General features: G+C 44.7%; 1 protein-coding gene across 2 annotated transcripts; it reads right to left on the reverse strand.

Annotated features, from left to right (window-relative positions):
- Positions 1-36: 36 nt before the first annotated feature.
- On the reverse strand, positions 37-15,892 carry kiaa0319l (KIAA0319-like ortholog). Of its 2 annotated transcripts, XM_011609292.2 has the most exons (26): positions 15,404-15,892; positions 14,339-14,425; positions 13,785-14,259; positions 12,194-12,346; positions 11,908-12,014; positions 9,777-10,045; positions 9,512-9,598; positions 9,215-9,428; positions 8,190-8,294; positions 7,973-8,070; positions 7,740-7,827; positions 7,296-7,388; positions 7,043-7,175; positions 6,815-6,920; positions 6,393-6,515; positions 6,173-6,296; positions 5,357-5,489; positions 5,030-5,178; positions 4,442-4,593; positions 4,190-4,328; positions 3,936-4,095; positions 3,690-3,832; positions 3,393-3,515; positions 3,212-3,302; positions 2,482-2,573; positions 37-2,066 (listed from the first exon to the last, which is right to left on the reverse strand). In XM_011609292.2, exons 5-26 carry the CDS (start codon positions 11,999-12,001, stop codon positions 1,870-1,872), a joined length of 2,913 nt encoding a protein of 970 aa, XP_011607594.2. In that variant the 5' UTR covers positions 12,002-12,014; positions 12,194-12,346; positions 13,785-14,259; positions 14,339-14,425; positions 15,404-15,892; the 3' UTR covers positions 37-1,869. The 2 variants fall into 2 exon arrangements, with proteins under 2 accessions (XP_011607594.2, XP_011607593.2); XM_011609291.2 differs by lacking the exon at positions 14,339-14,425.
- Between the last annotated feature and the right edge of the window lie 35 nt (positions 15,893-15,927).

Raw genomic sequence — 15,927 nt, forward strand, 5'->3', positions numbered from 1 at the left:
TCATACATCAGTGTAAATAAAGGAAAAGATGGTGTAAAGTAAGTTATCAACCATTCTTTTACTCAGGACATAGAAACAAGGGTACACTTCTCTGAAAAATTCAGGAACTCAAACATTTAAAGTTTACAGATTATCCAGTTGCAACAGGTCTGGTCACAAAAATCACTTGTTCCTTCATCCAAACATTTTTAAAAACAGTTTCAATTCACTTTTATTCACAGTTAATTCCCATAATATCTGCCTGTCCTCACGGTGGACTTCATCAGCGTGGACATGAAAGTGACTTATAAAACTGTAACTAGCGTTTATGCCCACGCCAACAAAGATTAAACTGGATTTTATTTGCCATTGTGAGCTTTTAAAAAATAACGATTGAAGTCGGGGGGAAAGCAGAATATGTGTATCCAAGATGTGATTGTATTGAACCGGCACCAAGGAACACTGGATTCTAGTTCTAATACCAAGAAAATGAAATTCTACAAGTCTTGGTGAAATAACCTGGAAGGTTCTGCACCTGCGTTTACGGCACGCAGGAGAATTCCCTAACAGAGCTCCACAGGATGACTCAACAGTGAGAAACAGACTTTTTATCCTCCCAGAGTGGAACAGTATCAGTGGTTTGCCTTTTTAACATTCAAGAAGCAAAGAAAAAGTGACTTCCAGGTCAGTTTCACAGTCACAGCAGTTACGGGGACGAGCCTGGAGCTCCTTCGTGTCCAGGTTCTCTTATAATTATGGCCAATAACTCTCAGAATGACAGCTTCTAAAAAATACTGGATATTTGTTTTAAGAATTGCTACGAAACACACCTGTAGGCCTTTGTTACCGACGTGATTTTAACGTCTGCTTTTGTTGATCGTCACACTGAATTCTAAAAGGCTGTGATAATGGTCCATATTGCAGCTGACACCAGTGAGGAGCTCCTGGTCTTGACCGGCTTTAATGCTGGAGGAATTCTTACCTTTGTGAAACAACCCAAATTTTTGGTGTGTTTTTGGTGGACTACTCAACCAGAACAATCCTCCACTGGACTGACTTCGAGAGACATTAAATCAAATTGCATTAAAATCCAATCACAGCCGCGATGTTGGAAACAGAACCTCACAAAAAAAACCCCGATAAATTCAAACAGTCCTTCATTAATCAGCACTTAATCCGCTCATCTCGTCTTCCTGACTTCATCCACAGCAACACCTTAAAGCAACACCTTTTGCTCACACACTCACATACGACAGTACAAACATGCAGACAGTTATTTCTGGATCAGACCTCAGCAGAACCTTTCACTCTTCATGCAATTGTCTCTCTTTCTGAATGACGGGGGCTTGTTCTGTTGGTCGTCATGAGTCAACGTTCAGAGGCATCAGGCTGAACTGCGCGTGTGAGTGTGGCGTCTAAAAGTGCTCCACATGCGTGTCTACAAGAGGCAATGTGTGACTGCGTCGAGTGGCTGGTTTATGTCACTTTTTTTTTCCAGTTTTTACTCCAGAAACTCTCTGGGTCACATCAGTAACAGAGGAAAAGTACATTCTTCAGGTCTCTTAAATAAAAGGGATGGGGGGGGGGGGCGTCTATGTTCTACCGTTTAAATCACAGTGGTCACCCCAGCTCCCAGTGTATAAATGTGATATTTCCCTCTAGAATGGCTCAGTGAGAGCACAGAATGGCCAGTACAGTGACGTTTTAATGACAGCAGGACGACGTGTGTGCAGCTTCTCTAACCTTCATCCTGTCTACAAAGTTGAGAGGTTTATGTGTTAAAGGAACCTTGGAGACGCAGGAAGAGTGTGGTACGGAGGAGTGCAACAGTTAAAACAGGTTTGTTTCCGTTTGTGAAGGTAGCGCTGAGCTCCCCACCCCCCTCCATCGCTATAGCAACTCTTCCCGTTGCTTCTTGCTCCGGGCTGGTCCCTGGCCGTTCCTTAGGGAGCCATTTTGTGGCCGCAGGAGGTGTCCGCGCTCCTGCTCCTTCCACGGAACGCCGTTCTGCCCATCGTCACTGTCCAGATCCGAGTCTGAATGCATGAGGGCAGAAGAGGTGGGCGCCGGCATGGGCTTCAGGCGAGCTGGGGGAACGCAGCAAAACAGGAGCTGGTCAGGAAACCGTGCGCCACATCTCAGTTCCGCAGACACGTTGTTTTATCCTTCCCCTGAAGCAGGGCCAGCCTGACCGTGGCATTTAAACGGCTGAGACTTGGAAGGCTGGTGGGCCCATCTCACCAAGGAGAAATGTTCCAGCTAGTCTAACTATGATACATCTATTATAGACAGACAACTAGATCTATTTATGTATTAGAAAATCAAAGATCAAGATGTGTGTGGATGTTGAATGTGTCTCAGTTGGTTGCTAGACTGTATGTCTAAACTTAAAATGATTAAAAGTCCACATCTTTCTGAGCTGTTGACAGAAAATGTGTCTACATGAGTTAAAAAAAACAAACAAACAGTGAAATCTCAGGTTTACTGGTACATGTCTCTTACCAGCTCTAGGTGGTTGCAGCTCCAAAGTGTCTTGCTCATCAGCTTCCAGCATTTTATACCTGCTTTTGCTTCTGCGTGCTTTGCTCTTACGCCTTTCAAGAGATTAAAACACATAGGAAAATATCAGCTGTGTTGTTGGACTGACAGAAAAACACAGTAAGAAAAGGAAAATGGGGACGTTTTGTATCTGGACTCTCAGCACATGCAAAGCAAATGCTCCAATGATGAAAGTCCAAGTCCCAATCTGCTATTAACCCAAAAACAGATTTGCATTCCCACAAATAAACACGCCTCCAGTGTCAACTTTAAATACATGCATGCACCCTTCTCATAACAGCTACAAACGTTGTGTGTGCACCGTCGGATGTGAAATGGAACAAAACAGATGCACACAGGAGAATTCCCTGTGTGCCTGACTGATCCTGTTAAAACAGAGACTCCGATTACCAGAAAAACAAGCCGGTGTTTACGTTCATTTATAACGCAACAGAGAGAGCCATCAGGTTTTGGGTGTAACCTCTCGGTCAGAGGGCTGCTGGAACAGGAACAGGCAGCTGTTGCCTTGGAAACCAGAAGCTCTTTTATGTAGAGATTTAATAAGGCAACGTTCTCCAGGTTAGTGTAACCTGACCCTTTGACCTTTACAACTTTTATTTTCTATGACGAGACTTCCACATAAGATGCTGTGATCTATACAACACACAATGATTACCTGAGGAGTAGTGCTCACCTTTTGCAGCAACACACCATCCCCCAGACAACAGTTGCTATGGCAACCACAATCATAAAGGATGCTATAGTGACATAGAGTACACTCCACTCTGAAAGCAGAAAACACACATGGAAGGTTATTACTGGTTGATGACACGTTTTTCAACATTAAACTGCTTAAATAGAGGAGTTAAACCCACCACAGTTGCTCTCCAATTCTCCAAACTGGGCTCTGATGAAGTTCTCCATCCAGAACGGGTGGCAGACGCAGCGTCGTGTGAACGGGTCGCACTCGCCGTGACCCGAGCAGTTGAGCTGACAGACTGACGGAGAGAGTAGACAGAGGATACGAGTCACAATGGCAGGTCGAAAATGATCAACTTCTGAGCTTTAGGCAGTTTTTACCTCTAGGTTATTAACATCAAAGCATCTTAGCACAGATAAAAAAGAAGCATCTGACGAACTTAAACCGCTGTCATTTATCAATCCATACGTACTGACTGTGTCCACCCGTCGGGCCTTGAAAATGAGGAAGTCATTCTTCTGTTTGCGCAGTTTGTTGCGCAGACTGAATGCAACGCTGCGACCAGACAGTGGGGGGCGCCCTGGACCACCTGACACCAAGAGGACCAGACGAGTGCTGGGGGGGAGAGAAGATAGTCCCAATGCAAAATTAATGCCAATATCTGGATGAAATTAGAATGATTATTGATAGGAGGTCTAAATGGAGCACAAAAACTCACCTGTATTCATTGAACGCACCAATCTCTCGTACCACAATGTCGCTGTCCAACACGCCCAGTAAAACTCCAATCTGCCTCAGGAGCATGTCACGCTGACGCTGGGAGATCTGGGATACAGCTACCTCCAACACCACCTCAACCAGGTCGCGTTCATATGCATCTGATAACCAGAGGGGGTGAGACACACTCTTTAACACATCTAGCAGAGTGTGACTGTACAGGTTGGAGCTATAGGTTGGGCTTGGTTTCACTACCTGGTTTGACCTCCACTGTGCCCCTGCTTGTGCTGCTCTGCCCCTTACTGTCAGTTACAGTCAGGGTAAAGCTGTACTTCCCCTCAACCAGGTTGCCCAGAAACAACACTGCCTGGTGATCAGAGTTGTTCAATACCTCCTGTTGAAAGACCAGAGGCCGCATTAGGAGTTAATACCCTGCTGCACATGTTCGACGTGTACCTTTCTGTAGTTGTTATGCTCTGCTCAACGTTATGGCCTGGTCAGACTCACCCCAGCAGCAGGGCTGGTATCATCTCTGGTCCACAGGTAGCTGACCCCACCTTTGTCATCAGTAGAGTGAGATCCATCTAAAACCGCAGTCTTCACAGGCAGAGCTATAGGTGGACTAGACACAACATGGGCTACTGGTGGTTGGTCCCTTTCTGAGAAAATATTATAGTACTATTTAGTGATTATAGTACATCACTAAATGCTGAATGTTTGTTCAAGGTTACAAGACAGAGTTTTTTTCATTGTTACATAGTTTATTGCTAATGAGATTTACATGAACAGACTAACTGCAGGACGCTATAAACAACACTATTAGGACACATCTAGGAACTCTTCGTCTGCTTCCAAGCACACTTCTATGTTGCAAACCCAAAGCTGGTAGGAGCAGAATAAGGAGTAATTGTTCCTGTCATAACAATCTGAACAACGTCCTCAAACACGATACCTTCGACCTAAAGTAACTCAACTGTAACTAGTATGGTATAATTAGCTTTAAATGGGGTGTGACTGTGGAGCAGTGTGAAACCTTTAAAAGAAAATAAGACTTAAGTATGTCATCATCTTCATCATCCATAATCTTCAACTAACCTTCCCTGACAATGACCGTGACGGTGTCGCTACTCTGCAGCTTCCTCTCATCAGTAACTGTCAAGGTGAACTCGTACGTGCCGACCTCCAGACCGGTCACCGTGGCAACAGCACTGTCTGCATTCTCAATCTTCACACCCTCCGGACCTCTAAAGGAGGGAGAAATGGACAAACACGTAAAAAAAAAAAAAAATGGGATGGAGAATTTCCTACAAATGGACTCTGAAGTCACTTCGACTGTGACCATTGAACGTTTTTAAATGTAACTCTAATGTGTTGCATTCACAACGATGCACGGTAAACTGTGCACGGGTCTGTGGGACTGACTTGATTTGCTTCCAGTGATACGTTGCTATTTTCTGGTCATCCGAGCTTTTACTGCCATCCAGCGTGGTTCGGTCCACAGGCAGCGTCAACTCTTTCTCTGGTCCAGCATCTGCTACTGGTGGCTTGTTATTCTCTGGTAAAGTGAGAGAAGTCCAAAAACCTCAGAGCGCTCTTCTAACATCAATACATCCGACGTTTACGGCCCGACGGAATATTACTGAACTAAATCTCCTTCAAACGTGGGTCACTGCAGGAACTTTGAGGTACTTTTACAGGGCTGTTGGTGCATGTCTCTACTGCAGGAACCCCCCCCTTAAGGGTCATTCACAGGGGTCCTAACCGAGTCCCTCCTACAGGGAAGTTACTTGGAAACCCTCCTGGGAGGGGCTGGAGGTTTACTTGACAGCTACATGTAGAGCAGGATGTGACCCAGCAGAAGAGGAGCGATAGCCTAGCAGATACTTCTCTAACATCTGTTGCCATGGAGATCAACACACAAAGCAGACACCCAGCAGCCGCTTGTCCTCTCTTGTATTTTACAAGTATCACAACACAAGGTGCTGTTTCTAACACACTGTTGTGTTCACACACAGTTTGCAGCAATTGGAACAAAACAAATGTTACCTTGTAGGAACTCATTGTTTCTTTTGAATATTACACCTCACCGATTGTCTGCATGTGTATTTGTACAAAGTGCACCTGAGAGTGAAGCTAGCATCGAGTATTGACTGAGCACACAAAGGCGAAACGAGCCGGTTAAACATCCAGGAGTTAACACATGTGATAAGAGAGCTAAAAGCAATCAAAAATAGTTACCTGGCTGCACAATAACAGTCACCTGGGCCGTATCCTGCTGGCCAGCCGAGTCCGTCACAGTCAGCTGGAAGGTGTAGTCTCCCTCCTGCATAGCTGACAGCTGCAGGATTGGTGTTCGTACACCCTGACAAGCACAAACAGTCGCCACCGTGAGACATTGCTTGCTCACCCAAGAGCAATATGACCAATAAGTAAATCGTTTGGTCTTTCCCCATCTCACCTGCATCTCCACCACTTTGTCTTTGCTTTCAGGGCTGAGAGACCACTCATAAGAGAGGGAATCATGGTCGTCGGTGCTGAGGTTGCCATAAAGACTGATGGAGTTACGAGGCAACTGAATGACCTGCATGGTGTTAAAGAGAAAACCAGCTGCAGTTAAACACCATCACAAACACATCATCAACAGAAGAACTTTCTCAAAGCAGTTATTTCAACCAACACTGTGAAAAACAAATATTTGAAGTCTTTTATATCCAAACCTATCAATTATCACAAGCTGTGGGCCAGGGAAGATCTGCTGCCTTTACACCACTGTCACCACAGTAGATTTCTGTTTAACAGTTCTATAATGTCTGAAGTTCTGCAGCTTTATTTAACTAGATCCCTAAATAAGAAAGGCCACGATCGAGGCAGGAGTCCAACCTGGTTGGGGCCAGCGTTGGCCACGGGCCGGTAGTCTTTGGCTTTGTTGACACAGAGAGTAGCCTCTGTTGAATTTGTTGCTCCATCAGAATCTGTGACTGTCAAACTGAAGAGGACATTGCTAAAGTTAGGAATAAAACCTTTTTACGTGGAACAACTATATTTTAATTCTCCTGCAATTAATGAATGTCCTTGGATGCTCAAGAGTCATCTGAGGCGCAGCTGCACCTGAACGTATAGTTCCCAGGCACGAGGCTTTTAAGGGTGAGGACCACGGTGTCAGCAGAGACCTTCTCCTCCCGCAGGGGACCTTTGACCTCCTCCCAGTGCCACGTCACAACCTTGTCATCGTCAGTGCTCTCTTTAAAAGTTACAACAAGAAATTGTGGTGTGTTTAAAACATATCGGATAAAGGGAATCCAGTGCTGCAGAGGAGGATTCTATGTATTTTGCAGCGGCAGTTGTCATGGGAGACACTCACGGCTGCCGTCGATAAATGTTGAGCTGGTCGGCAGGAGAATCTCCTGGAATTTTGGCGAAACAACAGCAACAGGCGGCTTGTTTACTCGAGGCTCTGTAAAGTGGAAAAGAAGAAATTAACTCACCAGGTAACTTTGCCTATATGTGACAAAGGTGATAGGAGCAGTTTATTCAGTCCGCATGAAGCAGAATTATGAACCGGTAGCAAAACGAACCAAGAAATCAGAAAACTTGACTGTTTGTAAAAAGTCACCCTAAAAACATCCCATTCGTCAGTAAGATTTTAACATTTTTATGCATCCAGTCGTACATCAAAAGCTTTCATTTAACCTTTTGTAAGAGCATCTATAATTACATTCTCAATTAAAATAAATAAAAAAAGGAAAACATGCTGTACGGCTCAAGAGGAAAAATTTTTGTAAATGATCTTTTTCTTTGCACTCACCTGGTTTGACTGTCACATTGACGTAACCTTTTCCATAGGCCCCCTCGCCATCCACCGTCACCTCAAACTCATAGAGGCCCACCGTCAGCTGACAGAAAGGAAGCAGACAAATCAGCCCAGCAGAAGGAGGAAGCCCCACGTAGAATCAGACAGCCTTTGCGCACAGCTAACGTCTGCTAAAATAAAGCTCCAGCTGCATGCTTATTTTCAGCAGGAGGTGAATGTGATGGCACCTTGCTGAGTTTAAGCGTCCTGCTGTGCCGTTCTTCCATCACGCCGCTGTAATCTTTGGGGTGAGTGATCAGATGCCAGTCGTATGCATAGTTTGTCTCTGGGGAGATGAAGCAACAATAAACAATACATTAAGCATCCTTAACAGGATGCAGATGTCAGTATCAGCAGATCAGTGAAGAGACCAGCGGAAAGTATTTATCTTGTTTATCTGTTTACCTTCTAGAGGTGTTGGGATAACAAAGGCATTGAGTTCCACTTCGTTGCGGGGAAGTGTGACCTCCACGCTCTCTCCCGCCGACACCACCAGCTCTCTGCTCCTGCCTGTTTGAGCCCACAACACATTTGTGACCAGACAGCCAAGACACATTTGCTTAGAGATGTTGATTCATGTTAGAAATGAATAAAATCAGAGCAGGATCTGTAATCACCGATTTGAATCAACAAGGTGAAACACAATTAGGATTTATTTCCAAAGGCCCCAAAAATAGGAAAAAAATGAACATCTCTTCACTCTTATTTATGCACTCTAATCCAGACATTTATTAGCTGAGAACTTTTCAAATGTTCTGTTTGTTCCACACTATAAAGTCCACCTCATGAGAATGTGACTAGACCGAATGACTTATTTATCTTATTTAAGACACACTCAACAACTCAACAGTGAAAAGGCGCCGTGAGACGTTCTTTCCAAACTTGTGTGTTCACCTCGTCTCCTCCACTGACGCCTGTATACCTGCTCAGCCACTCAGACTGTTTCAGAAAGTTTACAACAAAAAGATCTGTCCAAAGATGCAAGCCTCCGTGACCATTTCAGCAAAGCGTAAAATAAGCTGCCGTCTTTCAGGGAGGACAAACTAGCGTTATACAAGTTATTCCTGTTTGTAGAAGTCAAGCAGGTCTCAGCACATTCCTCACAATTACATTTGAAGAGCTTCACACACACACACACACACACACGCACACACACACACAGCTCAGCACCTCATCTAGAAATGACATCCGAGCCGTCCGCTCTAAAATATGTGAGCAGGTTAATAATGCTGTCATACATTAGCTAACGCAGCAGGTTATGAAGAATGAAGCCTTTGTGACAACGACTCAAGGATATTTAAAGGAACCTTGATAAAGAACTAAAAGTGCAGAGCTGCTAAGCCAGAGCTGCTGTATTATTCAAGAGTTTCTAATTAGTAAATGAAGGAGAGACATATGACTGCAGACGAATATAACAAAAGCTTCTTTACCAGCCGCTGTAGGAGCCTCTGTTGGAGCAGTGAAGACAGCTGTGGACGTGTGTGTGACATCACTGATGTTGGTGGAAGACGAAGCATCACTGGTGGAGTTCTTGTGTGGTGAAGAGGCGTTTGCACTCCCACTGGTTACTGAGATAAAGGTCGGGGCTCTCTGAAGAAGGGGGGCGAGGCTGGGTGTTGTTGGAGTCAGCTCCATTGTGGGAATCTGCCGTGAAGACAGGGAAGTTCAGGAACGCTCCAAATATTTAACATCATCTATATAGTGTAATTCAACGTAAGTGGATGCACCGTGTCTGTTGGTTGTCCAGGTTTTGGTGTGTTGCTTCCTCCATGTTGTGCTCCAAGAGTTCTTCTTTGTCTTTTGATAACAGGCCCCTTCAAAATAACGAATGATTTCATGTTTTATCACCAATTATCTTACGGTAGCTGCAGATTTCAGATTTGATGTCTCGGGCTTACACTCTACGGCTCCTTTGCTGAAACCAATGTGGAGATAAAACTTCCACTATTTGCTGTTTTACGACCTAACTCGAGGGATGTCGTGTCGCCATACCTTTGCCAACAACTGAAGCAGTCCGAGGGACTCCTGATGGGGCTGGGGCAGCAAGGTGATGGCGCAACCCCTGTCCTGCACGCACCTCAGCAACACGCACTGCCCGCCCAGGCTCCAAACGGCACTGCAGCTGGGGTTCAAGCAGCACGACTCCCAACATGTCGCGCCTCCCTTCCCATTTGCTAGGGGGCGCCACCCAAGGGTGACCACGTTGCTCCAGTGCATCCCGAGAACCCCGCCAGTCACCCTGCAGAGGCTTCCTGACACACCTGTACAGGTGGAGAAGGGTTTTGAATCACTGTCACGGTCCAAACATCACGGGGGGGCGGGGAATTAAAGGGAATTTGGAATAACTGAAATTGTTTTTTGTCCTTTGTAACCAACAACACTGATAAGTAACCTCAGACTAACTTATTTCAGATGTAGCTGTGCACGGTCACGGCCTGTAACCATGCAGTCACACATACTATACGCTCCACAGCAGACGATTCAGCTTGAACAAAACTCTATTTACAGGTGAAAAGACCAAAGATTTCCGTTTCTAGCCGTGATAGCATTTACAGATTACACCCCGACTGAACCTCTCTCGGCTGACATGCAGCTACTGTCTGAGCAGTCGACCAAGTCAGTAAAGAGGAAGTGAGGTTTTTCCTGACTGAACAAAACTCTGATTAACACCCAAAACAGTGCTCACGATGAACAAAGCTCCATCCCCGACCTTATCACACTCCAATTAGCAGTGTAACTGGGGACATCACATTTAAAGGAACACTGTTCTCCTGGTAAACTGCCAAAATCTGAGGGATTCTGGATTCTATACAAAATATTTTCCATTGTTCAACAAGTCTCTTGATTGTCTGATGAAAAAAGTTGAGCTTACTGTACAGAGAAAAGGCCGAGGGTCAGAAACAAAGAGCCAGAGTCTGTGTGTGTGTGTGTGTGTGTGTGTGTGTGTGGGGATGGGGGGGGGGGGGGGGGGGGTTGGTTTGGTTGCATTACAGCTAAATAACATTTCTACCAGCTGCTGGTTAATGAGCAGCCAGCCTCTGGTCAACAAAGCTTTGTGAGTTATGAATTCAATCAGAATCTAGTTATACATCTAGCAACAGACAAATAACTCCACAACTCACAAATCCAGGACACCTTTTTCTGTAAAAACAGTTTTTTGTTTTTTTTAAACTCAATATTTAATCATTTATTTTTCAGAGCTTGTTTTGCTCAGGGTAAGGCCCTCAACACCCAGGTCCATTCACAAGACAAACAAACTGAAAAAGGAAACGCATGTGTGCACACATGCGTGCGTACACACACACACACACACACACACACACACACGCACAGTCGTAGTCTTGGAACTGTTGCTACCATGGCAACATGTAAGTTGACTTTATCAGGAAAAAGCTCTGTGTTGCTGCATGCAAGAGCACATAAATGGGATGTTTGCGCATCGGTTACAGAATTCCTTGTGACAGACAACAACGTTTCCAGTGGACATTTGGGGAGGTGGAGTAGCTCCTACGACTGCCCGCACAAGCGCAGTTGCCTCCAGCTGTAGTGCACCTGCCCCACATCACTGAACATGCTCTGCCTCGCATTGACACAACAGATGCAGTGGCGCTTTCAGCAGTTCTAGTGGAAAAGGACCGCCCCAATGGAGCCCACGCTTTGCGTTTTTGCCCGAAAAGGTTGTTTTGTTAATGGGGAGTTTTTAGGGGAGGAACCTTTCGGCCTCACTGTCCCACTGTGTCCCTCCTCAAACATGTCCACTGTGTCTCCTCACAGAGCCCCTATTGTCCTGTATTGTTGTGTAAGCCACTGCGCAGAGTGGGACAGTGAGACAGTACAGACACACACACACAGGCACGCGCAACCACACACACACACTCACCCACATGCACACAGTAGGAGCTCAATCAACCGTCTGTCTGGTCACCTCATTTCTGAGGAGCAGTAAACAAGGAGGAAACCCAGCAGGGCCCAAAATCTTCTAAAAGGATGAACATCCTCCCTGAGTAATCAAAGGTGTGGAAGCAAGTGCAGGTTGTTATTTAGAGTGGAACACACAGGTGGAAATCTCTTATCAGTTCTCAGTCAACAACTGTAGATATGCCAGGAGTTTTGTTTGTTTTACCTGGTGAAGGAGCCGATAACCAAAGGCAGGTCAGCCGCAGGAGGAACAGCTGAGGGAAGCTCCAGGGAAGCAGCTTGGAACATGCATAGAGCATTTTCTCACAAAACCTAAAACATGAGAGTGAAACTAATGTTAGTTTTTTTTAAAATCTACAAATGCTGCTATGACCCATCAAACATAAAGCCAACGCAACACAGGGAAGACAGTAAATAAGCACAACGAGCTGGATCTAAAGGTGGCTGCTCTAATATTTGAACGTCTACAGGATGAAAATGAGGTTCTTCACCTTTCTGCCGTACAGCTGGTGTAAAACAGGCTGCACAGAGCCAAAACTTGGGCTGGAATCAGCGTGCAATGGAGCGAGGCGTGAAGACCGTGCAGCACCAGTGCTCATGGCCCCCCCTGAAACCTGCAGAGGACGAGCTGGTTGCCTGCTACCCTGCAGAGACAGTTCAACAGCTGCGTTATTGCTCATTTACATCAGGATAAAAACACAACAGTAACACGGATTCCTCCACTGTTCATATGCACATATCCAGGCTGTAGAACGACAGTTGCAGACAGCTGAGCTGGGAGCTGATGGGAATTATTCTGGTTTTATCTCAGGACTTTACCGTGGTGACAGAGGAAGACTCTTTAGAGAAGATGGAATTTAAGCTAAAACAAAGAAATCAACGTGATAACCAAATCTGATGCAAATAAGAATAAACTCTAGAGAGAGCACCAAGAATATCAATGTGGTATTTGCATTCATTTGCCTTTACAAAGAGTCTTTGACTATTTCAACAGCAGAAGACAGTCATAAAGATCCAGAAAGAATGTTACTGTTAAAACATCTTCCCAGTCCAGAATTATCCCGGCTCCTGAAACCTAATGAGACTTTGACATCACAGGACTGATATTTACAAAATGGTGACTTCCGCAGACTTTAGAGGAAGCGAGGAAGGAAAAAATACAAAAAAGTCTATTTACAGACTGGGGACAGGAGTCTAATCACTCCATCTTAGCCAAAGGCTTCATAATGCAGCCAAACAATCTTAACTCCTCAAACTAGAACTGTTTATGCAAATGGACCCAGAATCTGAATATGTGCTAAATAGTTTAAAAATCTGTTCTGTCATCATATCTGATACTGAAAATGGCACTAAAACTGTCACAAGTTCGCACCTTAAAGGGGAACCTGAGCAGGGCCCTGTGGGTTTAAAGCAGGCTCCAGACAGTTGTGGCCCTTCTTCAGCAGGTTTAGGAGTCTTTTAATGCTGGAACTGTGATGGGCCGTAACTTATCAACATTAGTCAAACCAGTAAAAGCAGAGTGGCGTTAAAGCTGCAACATTGTTGAGAGAAACTTGTTGAGAGAAGTTGTTTTGAAGGCCCTCGTGGTCTCAGAAATGACATTGCGACGGCCAGTCGACAATCATGCACAAGACCAATGACCAGTGCCAACTCACTGGAACGGAGTCAAACTTGAAATATTATCTTTAGAAAGACCTGTGCTGAGCCTGAAATTCCAGGCCCGGAGAGCAGGGAACAGCCTTAAAATGGAACGCTGTAATATAGTGGTGAATTCTGTAAACATGTTTGCTTTGTAGCATTCACTAATTATATTATTAATCATTACTAACAAGAAGGTATACACTATCAAATAATATTCCTTATCTTATTTGTTCAGTATCCAGGACATGACAAAGGGATAGAGGGCTCAGGAAATGACTTGAGGAACTAATTTTATCTCAATGAAGGTATTATGTTTTCAAGCTTAAAACAAGGTCTTACTTGAAGATGGGCATATGAATAAGGCAGAAAAGATGCTACTAAACAGCTGACAGACAGACAGGCAGACAGACAGGAGTCTGGTCACTACATGCTGACACTAACCTGTATGTTCTGCCTCCATATGGATTCCCCTCTCCAGGACAACACTGCAGGAGTCTCAGCAGGTTCCTTCGGTGCTACGATCAATAGCTTTGAGCCTCTTAGATCCACAAACAGTCATTTGATCCGAGGAACTTGATTATTTTCCAGGTAGGAAAAACAAACGCAGTTAGTTGTTCCAGACACGGTAAGTTCTCATTCTTCAAGCTGCGGATGAAGACTCGGGTGCACTCGCTCATCTGCGCTGCTGACGTGACCCCATAACACACCTTTTCAACAGCAACTTCTCCCGTGAGAATCCTCTGCAGAACAATGATCTCTGTGACCGAAACTAGCCCCCATCTCTGGACAAGGACAAGCTCTCTTTCTCCCGCTGGCGCTCTCAGGGCTGCACTCAGCAGCTCAATACAAAGTTCTTGATGAGTTTTAGGGTCAAATCTCTTCTAAATCCAACTCCCACATGAAGCATCTTCCACTTCTGTCAAGAAACACAGCTGGGTTAGAACTTATTTTCTCTCTCCTTACAGGAAAGTAAGGAATTTTTATTTTTATCTCACTGTGCTGGTTGTAACTGGCATCTATTCCTTTGAGGCCACTGCTGTCACTTATCTCCACCATGGAGGTTATCAACGGCCAGCGTTTGTCTGGTTATCAGCAAAACCATTCAGATTTTAACATTTTCAGGAAGTGTTGATAATGGACCATGGAACAGATGATTTGGCTTTGATCATAAAGCAACCTACTATATATGCTGGGCAACGTGGTTCTTTTTTAGTTGAGCATTCTCCATTAAAGGAAGACACCTCAGACTAGAAGATTCTGCTTGTATCTCCCACCATCTTTGGAAGTAATGTTTTAATGCTGTTAAGGGTGGAATGTGCTCATTGCAGGGCCACTCTAATGTGCTTTAAACCAGTAATGTAACAAAGGACAGTAAACTTACACACTTATGTATCAATAAGAAAGTTTCTCAACACCAAACTGGTTTATTTAAAGCCTGTAAAGATCAAGACTGTGATGCTTGTTCATTAAAGTGTAAAGAATCATTGACTTGCTCTTGATTTTGAATTATTTCAATAGGCTGAGTACTTGTAATTAGAGACAGGTTTTTTTTAACCGCATTGTTCAAGTGCAAATTAACTGCAGGAATGTTCGTGTGTCAAACCCTCATGAGCAGGAGCATTTGGGTTACATTTGATCCAAGATGGTGGGCTCCTGCATTATGGATCATCACTCAGATCAACGCTTTGGTTTGATTCGCAAAAAGAGGCATTTGAGGATGGAATGATGGAGTTCAGCCAACATCACCACAATCTGCTGGTCCGCGCTGACGGCAGAATTACAGCTACTGCCGAATCAATTAAAAAAAACGACATTATTGACCATTTCTTTCGTTCACATTTACAACGAATACCAAAGTTCGTGTGAGGTGACTAAACCGAAAAGGCTGCGAGTGAAAAGCGCCAAGTATTACACCTGTGTAATCCCGGATCTCCTCTGGTTGAGGCACCTTGAGGCTAACAGCTGCTGTTCTCGGTTCCTCCAGGGACCGTCCGAAAATGCGCGTTTTTATCTCAATTCTTGTCACAGAATCATGGACAGACAAGTGTGCGAGAACTTACATGTGAGCTGAGGCCACAGTCGCTCACTTGGCCCCGCCGTCGCTGTTGTGGAGATAATTAGGACACCGCTTCCCTGGCGCGGACAGCTGATGAGCTCGTGTGATCGCTGTCAAACCAGGCACGGATAAATGAGGCTTCCGGTCGCCGGGGCTTCACAATAAATGCGTAACAACTAAAAAATTCAAACAGATTTCGGCCAGAAGAAACACAATGGTTGCAGCTTACAGTGATCGGGGGAGCATTGAGCATTTAAAACTTGTAAAATTAGTTTAAAATGAAACGACTCCGGTATCATTTCAATCATTTCAACAGCGCTGCGTCATAAACTACACTGAAGAGATGAAGGTAATCCTGCTGCTTCCGCCCTGCGCCCCCTAGCGACCCCTTATCACTCCGCTCTGTCAGTTCGATTTAAAAAAATAATAACTTACAAATCTACTAAAATGAAAATGCACGATTCGCCTCAAAACTAGAAAAGAGAGTAATATTATCCTTACTGCCAAAAAAATATCACAGGTTGGTTC

This window comes from Takifugu rubripes, chromosome 12, assembly GCF_901000725.2.
Source record: "Takifugu rubripes chromosome 12, fTakRub1.2, whole genome shotgun sequence".
NCBI lineage: Eukaryota > Metazoa > Chordata > Actinopteri > Tetraodontiformes > Tetraodontidae > Takifugu > Takifugu rubripes.